We start from the raw sequence: 23,458 nt of genomic DNA, 5'->3' as shown, positions 1-23,458 counted from the left end.
TGTCAACACCAAAACGCGTGGATATCCGTAACAATAATAATAAAGAAAACTTAATATTAAAAAAACAATTAATAACTCTTAAACATACCCAAAGAAAAGGAAAAGCAAATGTAAAGTATAATTTTAACCCAAACCTAATTCTGTTGCAGGATATTTTTCGAAACGAATTTATTTATGCTGCAATAGAGTATATAATATATTTATTGAAAATATATTTGCCACATGAAAGCAATATGTCCGTAGAAGGTCTACGTTGTCGTACAGATGTCGATCTGTTAATACAATAATTAAAGTTGCCTCAAACATTACGTAGTGCATAAGACAAGCGTCCGAACGATGTGTGTACACATGGGTCGGTTACATATCAGTCGGCGATGGAAATGGCGAGCATGAGGTCGGTGAGCGAGTGGGCGTCGGCTTGCCGACGGCCGAGTTCGGAGTGGACCCACCGGGACAGCTTCCACACCTCTTTGCGCTTGCCGCTGCCCGAGGACTTGTAGTGGCCCAGAAGGTTGTTCGTCACCTGCGAAACGCCACACTTATTGCGCTGCCGAGTCCCGCCTCGTGGCGCTCGGTTTGTCACTCACCAGATTGAGACCCAGCAGAGCCCTCGCGTTGTTCGGGTTCAGCTTCAGAGTCCGGCAGTAGTGGGCTTTGGCCAGCTCCATGTTTTCGACTCCTCCCTGTAACGCAAGGAATCCGGTCAGCGTGGCGGTGAACGGCCTCGAGCGAGCGCGATGCGACTCACCATGGTGTAGCGGATGTCGGCCGATCGCTGGTGCAGTAGATGGTTGTGCGGCTGGTGAAGAAGCAGCTCCTCGGTGCAGAAGAGGGCGCGCGAGTAGTCGGCCGCCTCCAGATACAGCTCGCCTAGCTGCTGCCACGCCTCCATGTCCGCCGTGAACCTCTTCAGGTAGTCGACGAGCTCTTTTATGGCGTCGGAGAGGAGGCCTTGGGCCTTCAGCGAGGCCACGCGCCGCTTGCGCGCTGGCGCGTTGGTCTCGTCAACTTTTATGATCTCGTCCAGGACGTATTGCGCCGTATCGTATCTGCGACGACACAAAACCGATTTTTCGAATATTCTTGAGGCCTTGGGCTGCCGCAACATGCATCATTTGTTAAAATACGCAAGGTTAAGGGCCTTTACACACGTAACCACTGCTTCACAGCATTTTGTCGTTGCGACGTGGTGTGGTTGTGGTACGTGTGAAACAGCCCTAAGACCAACAAATTAAAAGCATCTATTATCAAATATTAATACCAAGCTATTTATTGGCATGCTCCATCTAATAACTTATCCATACTAATAATACTTACTGTCCTTGAGCTTCGAGGCAGAGTGCTTTGTACCTCATAACCCGAAGACTTCCAGGGAACTGTTCAAGCAGGAGTTCCAGCCACATTAGAGCCAAATTATAACTGTGTTGGTCAAGCATAGCAACTAAAAGCTGTTCCGCAACTATATATTCTGTAAGAAAACACAGTGTAGCAATAAATAATATTACATTATAGGTTATTATTGGTGTATGCAAGATTTTTGATACAAAATGTATTTTTTTATTACGAAAGCCCACTAAAGTATAAAAGTAACATTTTACACACACACAAATACACCTTAAGATTGAGGCAAATATAGGCAATCTTAATAAGGACTTACTTTCATTTGGTCTACTGTCTAAATTCTTAAATATTTTTTCCCAAAGCAAAACCCATTCGCTGAATTTTCTCTCATTGTTGTCTCTCCATTTACGAATTAAGTCAAAGGCCTCTGAAATATAATAAGATACAATTTAGAAAAAAAGAGTATTTGCTTTCTGCAACATTTAAATATACTACTAGAGTGGGCCATAGACGGACCGCATGTTGCAGTCAAGACCAACTGCAATATGCGGTCGCCGCACATTTCATATTCACAATACAGGGACCGCTCGAGCAGTTCCTGAGCAAACTGTCTGTCTATGGCCCGCTTATGACTTACAATTATTTTATTCTATTGTTCTATTAAACTTATAGTAAAATTTCAGAAACTACTATGTCATATTTGCTATTTAAGCAATAATTAAAAAGTGAAATACTTAGTCAGTTACATAACATATGAAATTTACTATATCTTCAAATATTTTTTTTTTACCATTTATGCCTAAGTCTTCATAATTAATTGAATCTGACATTTTGTCCTTTTTAGGAGTTCTTGAAATTTAGATTTGTTGTGCAGTAAGGAGTCTGAAATTTAAATATTGTATTATGTACTAGTATTAGTTACATCATTATAATATTTAGTATAAATTACATTAAATTTGGCCATGATTGTATGTTTCCAACAGCAATTTTTAAAACAACTGCTATACTATCATTGCTATTTCTCTGATTAAGTTATTAACAGCTATCTAGGCAAAACAGAGGTGATAAAAGTGGAGCAGAATAGCTGAAATAGTTGCTGAAAAACCAAAACCATCCAATAAAATATACATATTAAGACAGAAGATTAACATTTGGCAAGAAGATAGTAACAAACTTGACAAAATCTGAAATGTGCGCCCTAAAGACAGTTCGTTTGCAGCACGAAAGCTGTAAGAAAATTATTCTAATTCATATTTTACAACTACAGAAGTGACTTATCAACTGGACGATATTATAGTCTATATAATTAGAACAAAAACCTTTAAAATTCAAGTCATTTTTATAACTTACCTAACAGCTTAAATCCGGGACAGAGTTTATAATATCTTCCTGTAAAAGTGATTTTAGTTTAGAAACAGGAAATCATGTTTATATGATTGGGGAATGCATGTATTTAAACATCCAATTTAATAGGTCACATTTGAGTTTTGACATCTATAAGTTTTAGCTTGTAGATAGACGTCACTGATGCAAATTGCAACATTGTATCGACGTCACTTCAAACAGAAATTGTTTTTTTATGTTTAGAATGTTTTTTTAGTTAAAGTTAATCGTAAAATTATCTTCTATATAATTATGACATTTTTAGAATTAATAAATAATCTGAATTAAAAAAAAAGCTATTGTAATTCTGTATAATATAGTTCTTCAGTTCAAAAAAATAAATACATAGTAATATAATATTTTCTTAAACCCTTACGTTGAACTGTCAAAAAATTATACTATAATCTATATATGTAATATAATTATTCTTATCGTTTTTGGGGAACCTTAAGTTGGCGGGGGGATATAAATTTTTTGCACTTTTTTTTGGCTCTATCAACTGTTCGCTGTTCTTCATTGTTCTATCAAAAAAAATTTTTGTTCGTTCTTATTTTTATTTTTTTTTAATTATAAAAAAAATGACCCTCAATTTGGCACGAACTATAGATATTTTGATATTTTTTTTCTTTTTCTAATAGTTTAGAACTATTCAATAACTGTTCGTTCAAAATAAACAACTGTTCGGCTTTCATTATCCTGTAATTTAATAATAATTAACTTTTTTTATAAATCTTAATTAAATGTTATTGCGCATGCGCAGTATCAATGCGCATAGTTCTCATAAATTATGCGCGGCCTATTTGAATTCGATTCAAAGAGACAACACAACAATAACAGCAACAACAACAAAATCATCATCATCACCCGGTTTTTACTTTCATTTATATTTTGTAATTTTATACAAACAAAATGAACTCTTTCTTAACATCTAAAGTCGTATTTCTTGTACTTATCCATTCTTTTAACATTCCTGATTAAATATATTGCTTGAGAAAAATAGAAAAGGATTAGTCCCATGCAAACTATATATTTATATATTGATACAATATATTCTAGAACCAATTTCTTTTTCATTCTCAGTCAATATTTTTAATTATTCATTTAAAATAGATGATAATATAATTTCATTTTCGAATACGAAAACTTTAACAAATTTTTTCTGTACTAGTTACGTTATAAGTTGACTGAGATTTTTACTTCAAAATTAATATAAAAGAATTTTAATTTAAAATTAATATCAAAATCTAATAAATAAACTCTGCAAATAGAAAGTAAATTATGTATATTAAGTAAAACAATAAAGTTTAATGATACGATACTTTTAATAGTTAAATAAAAATATTTTTTATCGATAATAACATTTTCTTCAGCATACTATTTATTTTAAAAAAATATCGTCGTTTTTATATTAGTCTCATCAACACATGTTAACAAGATTTTAATTATAACGTAAACGACGCGTAACATTAAGTTATTTCCGTATTAGCGATTCATCTCGAATTACAGTTTTCATATTATACGACTATTTTATAAAATAGCATATGGATATTTCTTATTTTGTGAATAAACAAATCAGAAAAAATACACAATTAATGAATAATCTATTAGACTTTTTTATCAGATAAAAGAAATAACAAGAAAAGTTCTTTATTATCAATACATCTTTTATTGTTGTTAAAAATAATCACATCGTAAGCCCTTATTATAAATTATTCATCATTATGTGAAAAATATAGCAAAAATCAGCTGGTTTTGAATAGAGTTTAAAATACTGTACACCGATGCACTTAAACTAGCCAAAGAACAATCATTAAATAACGATAGATATATTAGTAAACTAAACACTTAAGATTTTAACTTTATAATAAATAACTATGACAGATCACATTACTGAATTAATCAAATAATTAAATTTTTATGAACTTTTCTCTTCATTTTTTGACCTAAGCATATATTTGAGTATAAAATAATATTTTTAATAATCATGCAGAAAAATAATGTAAGAAATTAAATTTTTAATATATTTTTGATATTTGATGGTCGTCAATGATGATGATGATGATGATTTTGTTGTTGTTGCTGTTATTGTTGTGTTGTCTCTTTGAATCTAATTCAAATAGGCCGCGCATAATTTATGAGAACTATGCGCATTGATACTGCGCATGCGCAATAACATTTAATTAAGATTTATAAAAAAAAGTTAATTATTATTAAATTACAGGATAATGAAAGCCGAACAGTTGTTTATTTTGAACGAACAGTAATTGAATAGTTCTAAACTATTAGAAAAAGAAAAAAAAAAAAAAAATATCTATAGTTCGTGCCAAATTGAGGGTCAATTTTTTTATAATTAAAAAAAAATAAAATAAGAACGAACAAAAAATTTTTTTGATAGAACAATGAAGAACAGTTAACGAACAGTTGATAGAGCCAAAAAAAAGTGCAAAAACTTAATTTCCCCCCGCCAACTTAAGGTTCCCAAGGTGACAGAAGTCAGAACTGTGGGATAAAAATAATTCATAAACTATAAAAAAAGTACTAAGTATATCATTCCATATTCTTTTGAATAATTATGTTTATGTTTTATAGCGTATTTGTATATATAAGAAAAAGTGGCAGACATCCACAATTCCGGTTTCGGATTATATATTATTTATAGTTACTATTAGAATAGATACAACACTTATTATTATGATAGATATTTATAACATAAAGTAGGTAGCCATTCATTTCTTCATAACTTTCATCCAGAATTCTGTTGTTTTTTATCTACTTGTCCTTCATCTATAGATTGATCATCATCAACGGCAGAAACGATGTTATTTATTTTTGTTTTAACATTTTTACAAAAATACAGTTTATTAACGCAAGATTATCATAGTGTCAGAAGTAATATTTTCTTTCTTATAATTATTGTAGAAAATTTGCCTGCCGATGAAGTAGTTTATTTTTTTATTACTCTCAAACCACAACAGCTGAAACTTTTACCACTAATATTAAGCTTTTTATTTTATAGTAAACAATATATTAAGATTGTCGAGTTAGCGAAAATATCGTTTCTGGCACTTATTTTTGTATAATTTTTTTCGCAAGCTTCTATTTGATATTGTAGCAATCAATGAATGGCAAAAAAATTTAAAGTTGTTATTTTACTTATTACTCTAATACCACCCTCCCTTAGAATCAAACCCACATTGAAATCAAATAATTATTTAAAAGTAATCCTATAGCTCACATAAATTATATATAATAAGTTTAAGGTTGTAAATTTCAGTTACACTGAAAATATAACCAGAGATGGAATACATAATACATTTTACTACAAAAAGGTTCAAAAATTAACAAAAGGAAACAAACAAATAAAAAAAAGGGTGCGTGTACTTATGTACGCGCGTAAGAAGTTATACTTCTTTGGCGTTCTTTATTTTTTTTTAAATATTAAATAATTAATAACAAATATTTAACGTTAATAATTTAATAAAATTTAATATTTAGTATATTATTCAATTATTAATTAATATTAATAATAATAATTATTATTATTTTATTCATTCAATTTAATAACTACGTATGTTTCATAACCTTTTAACTAAGTAACAATAGGTCTTTGTGAAAAAGCATTGCTAAATTTCTTTGAAAAAATAATTAAAACTCTTTTATTTGTTTAAAAGGTAAATGTCATTATGTTCATTCAAAATTCTTGGCATAGCTACTAACTTCACGCATATTCTATTTCTTTTTACGTGTAGATTGTCTTATTCCCATCTCGCTCGCGCACGCTATAATCACACTGACAACTTTGTGTCTCAGGTGCGCGCGTATCGTAAAATTTCACTCTCATCAATTTTTCATAACGCGCCTAAAGAAGTATAACTTCAAAAATTATAATAAAATAAAAAAATAAATCAGTGGCGCTACAACCTCTTTAGGTCTTGGCCTCAGATGTCTGAATCTGTTTCATGATCATTTTTAAAATCTAATAGGCAAGTAGATGATCAGCCTCCATTGCCTGACACACGCCGTCGACTTTTTTGGGTCTAAGACATGTCGGTTTCCTCACGATATTTTCCTTCACCGTTCGAGGAAATGTAAAATGCGCACATAGAAATTCCATTGGTGCACAGCCGGGGATCGAACCTACGATCTCAGGTTTGAGAGTCGCACCCTAAAGCCACTAGACCAACACTGCTCTTAAAAATTATAATAATAAATAAAATTGTGTCTATGTCCCCTATGAATATTAAAAATCTCCAACAGCAATACTGAGAGTTTTAAACTCTCTTTTACGTTCCAATTAAATCCTCCATACAATAATATGTGAAAAAGGTTTTCCGACAGATTGTGATGTTCATACAAAATGATTGTCATTTTATTGTACTGATTCGTCAATACATTGATGCTACAATTTTTTTTTTGATGTTTTTTACCGATATGTTTCGTACAACAACACTTAAACCATCCCAATCTGTACGGTATCGAACGAAACGATACCGTTTTTGCAGGCCGTTGGCATTCCTGTTATAAGTAAGTAAAATTCAGTAACACTAACAGCTAGTAATACCTAAATAAGTAAAATTGTTGGAGTTGAACAAAATTTGTTTAAAATAAACGAGAGATCATAAAAGTAAAGTAAAAATGTTGTTTTGACCGGCTTGTCATGAGTATTGACGAACCCGGTCAATTTTGGGGCGCAGTAACAGCGTTTCCACCCAACGAAATTTAAAAAAAAAAGGGTGCGTGTACTTATGTACGCGCGTAAGAAGTTATACTTCTTTGGCATTATTAAAAATAGTTTGGCTTTGTTCCACCTCCACTTTTTGATGTTTCACAGCGATAAGATGACAACTCTTTTTTTGTATTCAATTTAGTGCACTTACACTGATTCATCAATAGTTTTTTGTCTCTTGTCCTTATATTTGCTAGATTAAATAAGAAAAATTACATGTTTTGATTAAACAATGTGGTCATTTTTTAAATCAAAACATTACTCGATAATAATAATACATACGGATAGTTAACCTCAATTGTATTGAAGCACTTAGGAAGGTTGATGAGCACAGTTTTTTTCACAAATATTAATTAGTATTGGTTTAAATATTCAATTTAAATCACTTCTGATTATAATTCAAAAAGCATTGCTAAATTTCTTTGAAAAAATAATTAAAACTCCTTTATTTGTTTAAAAGGTAAATGACAAATGTCATTATGGTCATTCAAAATTCTTGGCATACGAACTTCACGCATATTCTATTTCTTTTTACTTGTAGATTGTCTTATTCCTATCTCGCTCGCGCACGCTATAATCACACTCCCAATTTTGTGTCACAGGTGCGCGCGCATTGTAAAATTTCACTCTCATAAATTTTTCATAACGCGCCTAAAGAAGTATAACTTCAAAAACTATCAAAATCAAAATCTTCATAGAGAGATCCTCTTCAAAATTGTTCTGATATAATTTTTTGATAAAATCAAAAGAAAAATAGTTATTAAGCAAAAAATGAATTTTTTCCCTTTTTTACTTATAACTATTGAATTTTGGCTTTATGATAAAAAGTTACACTTGTACGTGAGCACGCACACCGAGGAAACATTTGTGGCGGGCGCACTTTGTAGCGAGACGGTGTCCGCGCCACACAAATTCAAGATCGGACACGTTCGTTTTTTGTGTCGCGTTGGTTTGCAAAAATGAAAGACAACATTGAATTTTACGTTGAGTTTATTGCAGAGGATGAAAAAAACCCTGTATTATACAATCACACGCTCAATGATTATATTCACTGTATATAGTAACAGACGGATTACATAAATAATTTGGACTAAGATTGGCGAAAAATTTAATGAAAAGAGTAAGTACCCACCTGTACTGTACTTGTACTTTTAAAATCGTGCTACACTGTGTAATTATTTGGCCATGACACCAGTCCGTATGGTTTTAAGAAGTAATTACACAAATAATTTCAGTTAGCATCGTTATTCGGTCTCCCTTGATCTATATTATTATATTTCCGTTTTCGGTTGGAGTTAAAATTATATTATCATTCTTTTTTATAAAGTTATGTAAATACAAGCAGTTTTAACAATTTTGACTGCTTTCTCGACTGAACATGAAATTGGAATTTAAAAAATTCGAAATTTAAGGAGCACTCGACAATCTTTCGTCCACGGGATAGTTGATAGTTAAATATTCGGCGATCATTGTTTAAAAATGTACTATTGTACGGTCGCATTATATTAGTGGATAGGGGAAATGCTTCGTCAGCTGCAAAGTAATAAGGAAATGACCGTCCAAATTCTTCTTCACCTGGCAAGGGCCGTGGCGTAGGTATATTTAAAGTATTATTATTTAATGCTCGGCCTAATCCCGAATTTTTAAATACTCCTGAATCATTATTCCTCCCATAATCACCCACATCGATACTCGTAAATAATCCGTTTCCATCTGCACACGCCATAAAGTTAATATAAAAATATTCTTTATATTTAACGTATGAAGATCCAGAGGTTACAGGCTTCGTCATTCTAACATGTTTTCCGTCAATGGCTCCAATGCAATGAGGTAAATGCCATCTTTCGAGAAATCCTTTTGAAATATCTAGCCAATCAAAAGAGGAGCTTTTAAATACGTAAGACATTGCTCGAAATGAGAATCCAGCTGCCAAGTACCTGAAACAATTCGTGTAATTTGATTGATTACTTTAATTGATAATACTGATTTTTGCAGGTGATGATTGTAAGTCCAAATGGAAATCCATACGTTCAGCCTACATACGATCTCTAAATACAAAATCTAAAAGTGGATCCGCTGCCGGGTCGAAAAAGGAATACTATTTAGCTCCATATTTGAAATTTCTAAGCCCTTTTACAAAAAACCGACCAAAAGAGGGTAATATACCAGTACAAGAAGATGAACAACGTTCTGAACATGAATCCCAATCTCATGAATCTCAATTCCAGATTCTGCCGAGGAAGATTCACTGAGAAATGAAACGCCTGCAGCTGTCTGTACCCAGTCCCCATCCTTCGAGCTTATCAATACAAACTCCTCAACCATCAAAATCTCGGAAACACATGAATGAAGCAGACAGATGTACTATTGAATATTTTACACTAAAAAAACAAAGACTGGAAAATAATCAACGATCTGAGAAACAACCAAAAGATCCATGTGAAATGTTTCTTTTAAGTTTAGTTCCACACATGACATCCATGTCCCAGCAACAGCAATTAAGCTTTCAAAGAAGGGTACTTACTGGACTTCACTTACTCTTCAGCTTTATATGATAAATTTTATGTCTGTGGCATTTGTTCATAGAGAAAATTCTGTATAGAGTATAGTATAGTCCAATAGTATCTCTGACCTTAGTCTTTAAATTTTGGTATTGCTTTTGATTGTGAATTGAAATATCGCAATATGTCGGACTATTTGGAAATATTTTTAGAGTACGTGTAGATGTAAAAACACGGAGACTATGTATTGTTAAATTATGTGTTATGGAATAGACTTGATATATATAATTTCTTGGTGAGCATTACTATCTCATATCGCTTACGTAAAATACAGTTATTGCTTAATTTCTGGTTTTCATTTTTTATGTTTCAATGGCCTTTATCTCACATTTTTGTGTTCTTTTGTCCTTTGAATGTGAGTGTAACTAGTTTTCAGGTCGCTTATATACGATTCAGTGTATCAATTGTAAAATATAGCATGTTTTTTTGTTAACAGATCAATACAATTGAAGCGAAGATATGTGTTGTGGGCAACTAGCCTTGCATATTTACTGTAAACATATACGTGACTGGCACCTTGCGGTTTGGTGCTCGTACGCAAGCGATCGTTGGACGAAATAGCATTTCACGTATCGCCAGGGGTATCCTGAGCGTGACCTAATACACAAATATTTATTATGATGGAGGACAAGATGGATGAGAAAGTTCAGTGTCCAGTTTGTACACTTTATCTTCACAATGGGATGTCGTTAGAGACTCATTTGGATACGCATCCTAAAGATCAAGTTATTAAAGCTTTATGTTGTTTATCTTCCAAAGGCAATGCAAGTGGTAGTAGAACGCCCACACCATCAATTTCTGAACATTCTTATAGAAGTAGGACACCGGTGACAGATGATAGTGTTAGATGGTCAACATCACGCCGCAGTGCTGAAAGCACTTATTGGAGAAGAACACCTAGCAGAAATAAGTCATTGTCATCATGTAATTCTAGAAATGACACTCCAGAAGCCAGAATGAATGTTACCAACTTTGACAGCAATGCTGTTAACCCTTGTTCTGAATTTTCAAATTGTTCCGTGAAATCTTCTAAGACATCCCAGTCATATCTGCCAAGTGTGCCAACAATACAATCAAACTATAGTCAGCAATATCCATTCTACAGTGAGCCAACTGAAGACCCAGAAATAAAGTATTCTCGCAGCTCTGATTACAATGTGGGTGAAAATACAAATCAGCTGTTTGTTTATAATGTTCCAGTACTAACACCAAATGTAAAAGTTTCCACTTCTCCTACATTACCAATACCTTCAACATCTAAAAAACAGAGTGATTATGTAAAAATTCTTCCAAAACAAAACATGGTCTTAAAAAATGCTGCTAGGCTTGGTTACATTTCTCCAGGGATCAAGCCATATCCTGTTATGATGTCCACATCGCCAACTTATATGCAAAAAAATGTTCAAGCTAATATGATGGTTACGGGAAGTGGGCCTGTGTCTGGAATATTAGATACTAAAACAGCTGTGGCTCCATTAGCAAGTCAGTTCACTCAACTTAATTCAGGCAATTTAACGACTGGGACAACTGTGGTCACTCAAAATTCACAAATTATTTATCGGGAGATGGTGCATAGTATTGATGGAAAACCTTATATCTCTAATATACCTCATGTTCTTAATACACATGAAAATATGGGGCAGAGTGGCTCGTTGTATCAAAACCTTATGGTGGTTGACCCCTTCGGTAACACTTCATGTATTTATAGTACACCTCAATCTATTTTACCCAAGACTTGTAACTCTCCAATATTCAGCAATAGTTTGGCACATATACCAACATCTATTGACAAGTCTATACCTAATATTGTAAATGATGTTAGTAAAACATTGATAATGGAGGTCAGCCCAATTCAGCATCAAATGTCATCTAAAACTGAGGTGATGGCTATGCAACAAGTGGAGGAAACCATGGTTAGTAACTGTACTCCAGGACAGACAGAAAGTGATACTGTACATAGAGCATTAGAACCAGAGTCTGATTCTAAAAATTCAACCGTTTCTACAAAGGGACTAAAAATTCTGAGCAATATTAAGGTGGAAGTTCCTGTACAGCACAATAAGAACATGATCAATACTATAATGGACCTAACTGGTCCAGGAGACTCTGGGTACATTCAATGTCCCCGATCACCTGAGAATATTCTCCCAGATTTAAAGGAGAAACCTCAGAGTACATCAGATATTGATAATCACTGTCAGCCCTCTAATGAGAGTAATGTAAAATTGACACCGCATAACTTTTCAGTTATAAAAAATGTTGGCAACCCACAGTCCTGTAAAGACTTTCCTAAGTTAAATAGTGCTCAGGAGGACAATGAATCATGCGATAGCAATCCAGTTCCTGACCTTATATGTAACGAAAAGCCATCAATATCACCATGCAGTGACTTATTAGAAAACTCCATGGACCAGTGTTCACAACCCTCAAAACATGACCATTCTCCTGAATCCAAAAAAGGAATATTTTCTACTGATCAGAAATTAAAAACGGAGGTGGCAGCAAATCAGGCACATTTGGAAAGAGATGATTCAAAAACTTCTAAATCCTTAGCAACACTTCCAGTTGTCCAAGCCTTGACAAATATAGTTGTTGAAAATGATGACTTTCATTCTAAACAAAAGAGCCATCCCCTAAGATTAAATAATATATTTGTCAAAAAACATAAAAAGCTAACAATAAAAAATTTTAAGCCATTAAGATTTAATTCAGACCCACAACCATCGTCATCCACAAGTAAATCTGAACCATACTTTAATCTGAATATTGAGAAGGAAGAAAAGGATCATGACGATGGAATTCAGCCTGAAACTTCTGTTCAGAAAATTGAAGTCTTAGAAAATGAGAAAGAATTCGATGCTGATACAGAAGAGCAATCAATGGATATTGAGCCGACTGCGCCATCAATGATCAGTCACTCCAATGGCTATTCAAGCTCCATTGACTTGGTAATCAAGGAGGAAGTGAATTCCAACAATGAGTTCAGCAACGAAGCCGATAGGTCCGGACGTGACCTGGCCACCCTCGAGTCTTTACGTCCGATCAATGTGATCACTTATGGCAATATGGGTGCAGCAGATTTCGACGACGATTCCAACCACAGAGAGCTTCTGGACTTAGAGACGGCTTCTAAAAACAAGCAATTTGTCAATATGATGAATGATAACTATTTCGGTGATAATATTTACGCTGATTATTTTACACCTGATCGCGTAGAGAGTTTCGATTCAGAGAAAGGGTCCAATGTGGGTAAGGATAGGGAAGTGTATAATATTTGGGGAGAGCCGTCACAAAAGGAGAACGAGTTTGTCTTACCAAATTTTATTCACGAAAGTTATAAAATTGCTGAAAGTAATATGGAATATGACATTGGGGAAAATCAAAATATAGATCACATAGGTCACGCAGAACGGGATAGTAAGGCTGACGTTTTACAAGAGACCAGGGAAGAGGAACCGCCGCTGAATATTTGTGCAGACGAGCGGATGCCCCCCCGAGGGGAACTCAGCGGACAAGAGAGCAATGGCGACATGGAGTCATCGTGGAGCGGGGTACGATTTATCTTGTATATTTATATATATATATACCTTTTATTCTCCAATCGGGCAAATTTCTGTGTCTGTGTGGCTGATCACTTTTCGCTATATGTATTTGCAACACCACTGTCAATGTTCATTGAACAACGTAAATAGAGACATTTTAAAAGAAATTTAAACGTTTTAAAATAAAGAGAGATTCTTGCGAACCAATTCGCCTTGGGATCCTTATCGTGGCAAGATTGCTTTTTTGAAGAAAAGCAAAAAAATATTATATAGGTACCTTCTTTGGGGTACAAAAATCATTAAAAAAATAAATTAAAAAATCGTGATATGAAAATTTCGGAAAAACAAGATGTATACTAATCTATACATTGCTACACATACAGTAATTATCGCATTTTCAGGAATGTATATTATGCTATACATTCCTATGTTTAGCGAGAGTTGGAATGGTACTAATAGTTTTTAATATATACCAAAAGATTATTGTAAATAGCATGATTTTAAATAAAAATAACTGTCTTGGTGGAAGTAAAACAGTTTTATCAAATAAATCTTTCTTGAACAACAAGTAATCGTAATATAATAATTCAGAGACCCTATTGCTTGCGGTGGTACTCCAAAAAAGTTTTGATTCTTCACATAACAAAGATGAACTTTACATTTTGTGCACATCGTACTTGTCTGGCCACCTTTGCAGTATGTACTTGCACCGCTGATATCCGGTTATTTGTGGCCAATGGTCATATTTATCGACCATGCGATGATGTCCTCATCGCATGGTCGTTCAGATACCGGTTTTTTTATTGCGTATTAATTTTTCACTGAAACGTTTCGACCTCGTTTCAGTAGACCGCTGTAGATTTCATTCTCAAAATCTTTTAGGCGATCCTGCTTTCTAGAGGTGTTGGTCATTTTGTTATGTCTTCGACGTAAAAGCCAAGCGTTGTTAATGCATATATCCAAAATCTGCGAGAAAATATCCATATACCACCTGTGCGATCTCATTCCAGTGCGATATTATGCAATCAGCATGTCTGCCAAATCGACACCTCCCATGTGACGTTTATAGTATTTAACAATTTTAGGACAATTTACATCAACACGAGATTTTGCTTCTTTGCTGAATCGTTTTATATTTTCGGCAGGGTATGCATCATCATAATAACCCACCAATATTATCAAACCACTTGACAATACTAAGTTTATTTTTATTACAAACAACCTGAAAGAAAGCACCTCTTCCTTTCTTTTTCAAAGCCTTTTCAGTTAGCAGTTTAGTAGCAGCATCTTTGAGTCTATTTTGTCTGATTGTTCCTAAACTAAATAGACCATAATTTTCCCTCAACATAATATATAGCAGTCTTAAACCAAAGAGAAACATGAAAAAAACCCATCGTCATAGTAAAGCCAAACCATATTATGTATGTAGTATTTCAGTAAAAATAATACTAGTATTGTTTGTGGGAATCGACCCCACAACTTTGTGTGTCGCTTCCTACAACCACTATATCAACATAAGTTCAACTGTATTTTAAATTGTTATAAAATTGGTTTAATATATAAGACAGACATACTTGCAATTAAAATTAGTTAAGTCCAAAAAAATATTGATCCCGTGCAGTTAGCAATGTATATTATGCTATACACCATCAACGAAAGGTAAATTACTGCAACTGCGGCATTGTATAGTATAATATACGTTAGTAAAAACACGACAAAAACATGCAAATTCTCATAGCGACAAACGCATTTATATAAAAAGGTGTAAGAACAAACATCTAGGCATGTGTATTTTATAATAAACATGTATATTTAGGGGTACAAACATAAAAATAAAAGAAAACTTACCAAAGATAAACCTGTGCGGCGCATCTTGACGGTTATTTTTCACAATTGATTTAAAATTATGACAGATAAACTTCTATTTTTATTTTTGAAGTATATATAAACGTCTAGAAATGTCACGTGTTTAATAAAACTATTTTGTAAAAAAAATTATTTTGTAGTGATCATATATTTTTATAAAGTTGTATGTATGGTATACTATGCAAAATGAACATAAGGGTTAAAGAAAAAAGCTTTCGGGCAATGTGAGTGTCTATGGGCGGCGGTGTCACTTAACGTCAGATGAGCCTCCTGCCCGTTTGCCTCCTATCTTCTTATCTATATATATATAATGAAAATGGTCTTCGTTTGAGGCTCAATCACGCCTAAACCACTGATCGTATCGACAATAAACTACCACCATTCGATGCGAAATTTTTCCTAGATGGTTTATGGCTATTTATTTTTTTAATTCCAACGTTCCTTCATTTTTTTATTTCTGTTTTACTTTTATGAAATTTTTTCCCGCTAATAAAAACAAAAGAGGCTTCCTAGAACCTCTAAACGTCAACATCTGTTAAAAACTCGATTTTCGAAATATTTCAATTTTCTTAGCGGGAAGTTAAAAAGAAGAATAATAAAAATATGAAAAAAAATAAAATAATGAAACATAAAATTTATTTTAATTCGTCCAGCAAAGCGGGCGCGAAACGGCTAGTTATATATAAAAGAAAAATATTGGGCCGGCAGTGGCACAATCGAACGGGGCATAAATTGTGTCTTTAGATGTGTCATAATCGTTGCAGATGTACCCGGAGGTGACGGCTGCGGAGCCTTATGACCTGATGGCTCGCGAGAGTTGGGTCTCCGACGGTTCGGACGTCGACGACAACCACAAAACGGAAAATTTGTACGTGAACAATAATTTCAGTGTATCTATTAACGTTTCGGTATCTTCAGCGAACTAATCTTAACCACGTCCGTGTCGCAGAGAGGAACCGTCGCCGAAAGGGCGACTCCACACGTGCGCCCAGTGCGGCCTCAAGTTCCCGACGCTGAAGGAGTTGCGATCTCATTGCAACGCCTCCTACTCCCACAGCCGCATCGCACGCTGCATTAAGAGAGAGGAAAAACCCGACGTGCCTTCGTTAGCCGGTAAGTTTTCGCAAAGTGACGATCGAGCCGGAGCCGTTCCGTCGGTCGCTTTAAAGACGTGTCTTTCGTTGAATTTCAGAAACTCTCATATTCGAAACCAAAGACGCGGTGGCCACCTCCATCCTGCCCGAATTCGATCCGCTGGCCGAGACCAAGCCGGAGCTGATCCTGATAAAGCAGAAGAAGAAACGGAACAACTTCGTGTGCATCACGTGCAACGTGGACCAGGGCGGGCCCGAGGCCTTCAACGAGCACCTCAAGGTCCACCCGCTGGAGTGCTACACGTGCGGCAAGTTCTTCTACCGGCGAGCCAACCTGGTGTTGCACACGAAGACGCACCTCGGCATCAAAAATTACAAGTGAGTACGAACTTCGGCCGAGCGAGAACTTCGGGCGGAGCCGAGTCTCACGGGTGTCGTGTCGCAGGTGCGAGGTGTGCGGCAAGCGCTTCGTGACGCGGCAGAAGCTGGGCGAGCACCGCAACACGCACACGGGGCAGGCGCCCGTCAAGTGCACGCTGTGCGACCAGACCTTCCGCCGCTACTCCAACATGGTGCAGCACAGGTATTTCCTCTCCGCGGCCGATCGTCTCGTCGCGCGACGTTCGTCTAACCGTTTCTTTCGGCCCAGGGACCGACACCACCTCAAGAAGAAGGCCAAGGTGCGCGACTTCGTGTGCCGCTGCGGCGCCTTTTTCCACTCGCGGGCCAAGCTGCTGTGGCACCAGGAGACGCACGAGGAGCGGCCCAAGGCCTGCCCGTACTGCGGAGACAAGTTCGTGCACGCGGCGTCGCTCACGCGCCACGTGCGGCGCTCGCACAACCACCTGTACGTGGCGAGGCGCTCGGGCCGCGACGAGAACGTGCCGTGCCCCGTGTGCAAGCAGGTGTACCTGCGCTCCAACCTGCGCGCGCACCTGCACACGCACAGCGGCAAGCGGCCCTTCGTCTGCGTCACGTGCGACAAGGCCTTCACCACCAAGTGGAACCTGAAGCTGCACCGCTGGACGCACGCCAGCCGCTCGTCCAAGCCCTACAAGTGCACGCTGTGCAAGGGCGCCTTCTTCCGCCAGAGCGAGTACGCGGCGCACGTGAACGCGCATCGCTCGGTGCGGCCCTACACGTGCAAGCACTGCGGCCGCCAGTTCATCCGCAAGTACAACTGCCAGCGGCACGTGCGCGAGCACGAGACGGCCAAGCGCTACGCCTGCGAGGTGCCCGACTGCGGCAAGACCTTCCACCGCAGCTACTACCTCACGGAGCACATGCGCGTGCACAGCGGCGCCCGCCCCTTCGCCTGCAACGTCTGCGGCAAGACCTCCACCAACAAGTCCAACCACAACAAGCACGTCAAGATCCACCACGCGCGAGAGCCCATCGCCACCGAGGCCTAGCTGGACATACACACACACACACATTTACCCCGCTCCGCGCCCTCGACGAACTCTCCTTTCTGCGAAACTGTGATTTGTTACTGGACGCTTTACTTAGATCGTTTATAATTTATTTAATTAGATTATATAGTTTAACTTTAACTAGACTAATTTCACCGTGACGTTCCCCCACTCTCGTCGGTCGTATCGTTTTCGGTAGAACCGCCGCGATCGGAACGTATGACGTAAACGTTCCGATTCGATCCCCTCTCGACGCGAACGTCTCCGAGGAATCGCACCAGCTGTGTTCATGATCGTGTCGTTTTATATTTTATGCACACAATACGTGTTAAACAATGATCTCGTATTCGAAACGAAAATGTTTGGCGTTTCGATTTTAGCGAATCGGACGCGTCGACACTCGGCGCGGAGGGCGAAGGGAGGCGTCTCGCGCTCCGCTAATAGAAAGAAATGGTTATTTATTATAAGTTAATTTGTACATACTTAGGTAACGTTAGGCTATATTTTTGAACGTGGGTCGTACACCAAATTGCAGTTCGGCGGGGTCCCTGGACTGTTAGTGTCAGCAATAAATTATTTCAGTAAGACATTTTAAATGTGTTGTTTTATTTTCATACGAATGAACCTTTTCGCCCCACAGGACGGGAGACGTGAGAGATTTATATCGGGTGAAAGGGATGGAACGAATACGAATCCTTCTACTGGCGTTGCAGGAGCGCAAAGTCGCTTTCAGATGGATGTAATAATATAATTTGAAAATCAGGCCATTTACATTACACTATGACGTGTACGACGATATTCGGTTCTGTGACTGAAATGTTCAATTTGTTTGATGCGGACACAGTCGCAGCCTGTTTAATTAATCGGAGCGGTTATTAAAAAAAAAATTACCTCTATATTTAAGAGCTTGACAACCGGGGAGTGCTTTAATTTGACAAATAGTATTATTATAGGTACAAAAAACTTATTACGGAAAATTATTTAATATCGTGATGTCCTATTAAATTGTCGGCTGAAATCCGAATTACGCGTTTTTGACAATTTTAATATACTACTTAATGTTAAAATTTAATTTGTACGAAGTAATCTCTGTAACTACTGAAGCCCTTTCGAAGAACACTCATTAGAAAATAGTGTAGCTAAATAATTTTTCAGTGTGGCCTAGCTAGGCCGGGAGATAGTGACACAAAATAGTGGGTCATTTGTACCAGTATGGCGGTCCTTCAGGGGTCTTATTACGCAATGAAAAAAAGAAAAATTATGGGCATAGCCCTGGTTCCGGCGGCTCAATCGCGTGGGCGTTAGTCGAACTCGTCGGATTAATTAGGATGTCAATCAAGGAGTCTGATAATTACTGGAGAATACCTGTATATAAGGAGAATACCTGTGGGCCTCCTCCCACAGGTATTCTCCTGAGGTTCGAGACCCGGCTGTGCACCAATGGTCTTTGTCTATGTGTGTATTTATGATTTAACATTCGCTCGAACGGTGAAGGAAAACATCAGGAGGAAACCGGCTCACCTTAGACCCAAAAAGTCGGTGTGTGTGTGATGTGTGTCACGCACAGGTGGCTGATCACCTACTTGCCTATTAGTTTGACAAATGATTATAAAACAGTAACTAAAGTCAGCTGAACATGTTAACTTTTGTTATCACTGCGTAATGATCACTCTTCGCTCCTATTATCATTATAGGCTACTGACCTTTGATAAAAACATAATTCGCCATCTAAGTTTACTGAAAAAAGTTTATTTTAAGCTCCAGTACCTACACAAAGCCAATGTAGAAATTGATCTCATATTATCGAAAACTAACCTAAACATATTTCTTTTTAAATATTAATAAAATTAAATCTTCAATTAAGTACAAATTCAAATCATCTATGAAAGCTGATAGGAGTTTTAAAGAAACAAGCAGTTTTAAGACCGGCAACGCGGCAGAACCTATCGCTTAACTCGCTTTTTTATAAATCAATAACATTTTTTTTTATAGGAAAGGGGGCAAACGGGCTGGAGGCTCACCTGATGTTAAGTGATACCGCCGCCCATGGACACTCACATTGCCAGAGGGCTCGCGAGTGCGTTGCCGGCCTTTTAACAATTGGTACACTCCTTTCTTAAAGGACCCTAAGTCGAATTGGTTCGGAATACTTCAGTGGGCAGCTGGTTTCACATAGTGGTGGTGCGCGGCAAAAACTGCCTTGAAAAACGCTCAGTTGTGGAACGGCGGATGTCGAGGTGATACGGATTTGCTTTAAAAGCCTGTAGGTATGTGTTTGAACGTTGGTCTGGGCCGAAGCATGGGCCTTTTGTCTTGATAAAAATTATAGATAAAAATCACTGAAACGTTATAAAAAATAATTAATTCAATGCTCTGTATAGACAGAGAAGATGTAATTTTTGAAGGTTTACTTCTTTTGGCGCGTTAGGGAAAATGATGAGAGTAAATTTTTATGATGCGCGCGCACACCGTCACAAAAACCGACACTCGCACACCGTCACAAAAAACCAACGCCCCGAAGTTAGCATAGTCAACATTTTAAAATAAAAAATGTCCATTTCTTTAATTGTGTAGAAATAATTTTTTTGTGATATTTAAATGAACTTTATTTCACTAAATAATACGTTATAATAAAACTTTCAATGTATTAAATAACTTTTTTCTATTGTTAGTGTCGTCTTTCTACAAACGTAGAATGAGGCGAAAGATAAAACTTTTAAAAAGATTTTATCTTGTTACGCCAAAGAAGTATAACTTCTAACGTGTGTACATAAGTAGTAGTATATTCTTTTATTTTTCAAACCAATATGAATATTAAATATATTGAAAACAGAATTCTCCCAACCTTACGCTTGTTCTCGAAGAACTTTCCTTGAGCTAAGTTTTGAGACTCGAGATCCCAAAGTTTTTTTTAGCAGGCACACTGTAGTATTTTGATGAGCAAAGGCAATTTAAAATAGTTTTTTTTAATTCCGACAATGTTTAATGAAAAGTAGGTGCTTATCAATGTACGTCAAAACGTTGTTTATTGCACGGGTCATTGTGACACACCCTTCCACGTGCCGGGTCTCGCCCATTCGCGTATGTAGCTTATCGATTCCCTTTCCGATCGGTTACACACTGGGGCTTGAATCAAAATTACTTTACGACAGGCGTGACCCAGTATCGCCAAAGCAATTTCGGGAATGCGGAAGTTGCCAGTAACAATAAAATCACATTTTCGTTTAGCTTATCCTAACATGTAAGATAATACCATGACACAATTGATAACTGCGAAAAGATATTTATTATAAATAATAACAAGTTACGATTAATTGTTTTCAAAAGAATAATTTAAACACAAGTCCTAATTGCTAGGCTAATAAGTATGATAGGTTTAAAGTAGGTATGTCAGTTATGTTATGGCATAAAAACTATAGTTGATCAAGTAGCTGGGTTTATAAGAACCTATGGATTGTGTGTATAATTTTTGTAACTTATATTATTGTACAACTATTTATTTTAATAGGAGAAATCTAAGTGTTTAGGTTTGTTACTGTCAAAACTTAAAACAGGTTGTTTTTGCTTACGATATGCCATAATACATATCAGCCAAGTGCTACAGCCATCTACACACACCCGAGAACAAGTTTCAAGCTACGAAGGATATGTCGTAGACAAAGGACTTTGATATAATTGTTTATATTAAGTGACGTGAGACACTATTACATGTGTTGTAACTGCTATCAGAGCGACTAGAACCTGTTTATTGACTTAGCTTAATTTTATTTATACATTTATTAATGCATCATTAAGTAAGACCGTTCTTAAATACAGAATTTGTAAATATCTAGTAACGAAAACCATTTTTAACACTATTAATTAATAATAATTCCTGAAAAATTAAGACTGAAAGCGTCCATGACGCCCGTGACTACACGCGATGATGATCCATAAATTATATTATGTTATTATTGACATTTGGCCAGAATGGATCGCGCGATTTTATATTATCATTTATCAGTGGTCGGCTTATCAAAACGATTAGTGGCAAAAACGTGACTTCAATCAATGTTTCATTTTAATCTAAATAACATTGATTGCTTAAGCTTGACTATAGCTTAATTTGATTAACCTTTGGAGTAAGACAAGCTCAGAGAAATAATAATTGTGCGTCGTTCTCATTAAACACTTAGGGCAAGATCTATAGAGCGCACTTATTTCAAACTTTACTTATGAAAAACTTTGCTTAGTGTACACTAAGCATAAACTTACATTAGTATTTATAGACATTATAACGGTGAGATTAAGCTAGGCACAAGCTAAGACAGAAAATGACAACATACAAATTGATGTTTCATTTCATGGAATTCCTTCTTAAAATTACTTTAAAAAAGTATAACAATAACAAATATTTAAACGTCTAAAACGGTACACATCTATCTTCGATTTATTTACACTTTGGTTATATTTTGAATTTTGTTTTTGCTTGTCAAAGTCAACATATGCCAGTGCTGCCAGGTGACAGATACGATATCAAACCAGTTATTTTAAAGATCTCTCAAAAATGAGGTTTGAACACTTATATAAATAATAAATACCATAGTAGTAGGACTCCTTTCTCCGCAATTAGACTCGTAATTGGTCCGTTGTGCGTACTAAATACCACAATAATGTGTCATTATTGTTTTTCATGTATTTCATAGGTATATTTATCAAGATCAGTTATCATTTCTTTGAATTCAAATCCTTTTGACCAAAGTCTATGGAACTCCAGTATAAGATGGCATCACCGTTAGTTTTATATTACGACAAAAATAAAAAGTCAAGTTAATGATACGATGCTAAAGTAAATAATGGCCCAAAAGAACCACAAGAAATGGCATGACTATAGTCAAAGTTTTTGGTAAGTCGTCGATTTCGTGGACTTAAGATTAAGCTAAGCTAGCACTCGAAGAGATTCGCAGTTTGCTCTCGAAATACCGACTGTGACTTAACTCAAAAGTTAACTCTGTAAAAAGTCTATAGATCTCGCCCTTAGTTTGGAGCAAACCGCCAACGAAGCCGATTTCGTAAGATTTGAGAGTTTGTGCGTCACATCGCACCATTCCAATTAAATTGATTAAAGTTCCGTTAAATTATCATCTTTTCATTTTTATCATCGCGTGTGACAAATGAATGATTTCAATTAATTTCAGTTTCAAATGTTATAAAATCTGCTGGTGGACGCGTGCGCAGATAAGTTTATATTTTTTTCTCCCGTTCCAATCGTATCATTACTGTGTTATTTTTAGATCTACTGTGATATAGTAAACCGAAATAATTACAATTTATTTCTTTAGTAAATGGTTGATGGTTCTAATGAACTGATAGTAGGTATACCTACTATTACTGGTTACCACCAGTTTGCGAGTACGCGTTCTTTTAATGAAAAGGTCATCACGGACATCGTTTAAGTAGTTTTAAGCATTATCTACCATATACAAGAAAACGAACATGTAACAGATATAGCATCTTCAAAAAGAGTCTACCTGGACTGAACCATTTTTAATTT

At 36.1% G+C, this 23,458-nt stretch overlaps 2 protein-coding genes across 3 annotated transcripts; one reads left to right on the top strand and one right to left on the bottom strand.

The window, feature by feature from the left end:
* Positions 1–183: 183 nt before the first annotated feature.
* Positions 184–2,850, bottom strand: LOC125049464 (ER membrane protein complex subunit 2-like). The gene is made up of 7 exons (XM_047648777.1): positions 2,692–2,850; positions 2,132–2,223; positions 1,658–1,768; positions 1,318–1,468; positions 749–1,049; positions 588–683; positions 184–523 (listed from the first exon to the last, which is right to left on the bottom strand). Exons 2-7 carry the CDS (start codon positions 2,169–2,171, stop codon positions 365–367), a joined length of 858 nt encoding a protein of 285 aa, XP_047504733.1. The 5' UTR covers positions 2,172–2,223; positions 2,692–2,850; the 3' UTR covers positions 184–364.
* A 7,233-nt stretch (positions 2,851–10,083) lies between these two features.
* Positions 10,084–18,521, top strand: LOC125049388. 2 transcript variants are annotated; one of them, XM_047648625.1, is made up of 7 exons: positions 10,084–10,246; positions 10,448–13,562; positions 16,184–16,287; positions 16,369–16,532; positions 16,612–16,891; positions 16,959–17,096; positions 17,163–18,521. In XM_047648625.1, the coding sequence occupies exons 2-7, from the start codon at positions 10,629–10,631 to the stop codon at positions 17,923–17,925; spliced, it is 4,383 nt and encodes a 1,460-aa protein (XP_047504581.1). In that variant the 5' UTR covers positions 10,084–10,246; positions 10,448–10,628; the 3' UTR covers positions 17,926–18,521. The 2 variants fall into 2 exon arrangements, with proteins under 2 accessions (XP_047504581.1, XP_047504582.1); XM_047648626.1 differs by having other exon boundaries at positions 10,429–13,562.
* The last annotated feature ends 4,937 nt before the right edge of the window (positions 18,522–23,458 follow it).

The sequence above is a fragment of the Pieris napi genome, chromosome 5 (genome assembly GCF_905475465.1).
Source record: "Pieris napi chromosome 5, ilPieNapi1.2, whole genome shotgun sequence".
In the NCBI taxonomy this organism is placed as follows: domain Eukaryota; kingdom Metazoa; phylum Arthropoda; class Insecta; order Lepidoptera; family Pieridae; genus Pieris; species Pieris napi.
Note: the sequence above shows the minus strand (reverse complement) of the source record. Positions and strands in the feature narration are given on the sequence as shown.

Coding starts and splice junctions, on each gene's coding strand:
- LOC125049464 (XM_047648777.1), bottom strand. CDS start 2,171: ATGTCAGATTCAATTAATTATGAAGACTTAGGCATAAATG. Junction 1,769..2,131: donor TGAAGACTTAGGCATAAATG/GTAAAAAAAAAA, acceptor ATTATATTTCAG/AGGCCTTTGACTTAATTCGT. Junction 524..587: donor CTCTGCTGGGTCTCAATCTG/GTGAGTGACAAA, acceptor GGCGTTTCGCAG/GTGACGAACAACCTTCTGGG.
- LOC125049388 (XM_047648625.1), top strand. CDS start 10,629: ATGATGGAGGACAAGATGGATGAGAAAGTTCAGTGTCCAGTTTGTACA. Junction 13,563..16,183: donor TGGAGTCATCGTGGAGCGGG/GTACGATTTATC, acceptor TAATCGTTGCAG/ATGTACCCGGAGGTGACGGC. Junction 16,533..16,611: donor CGACGTGCCTTCGTTAGCCG/GTAAGTTTTCGC, acceptor GTTGAATTTCAG/AAACTCTCATATTCGAAACC.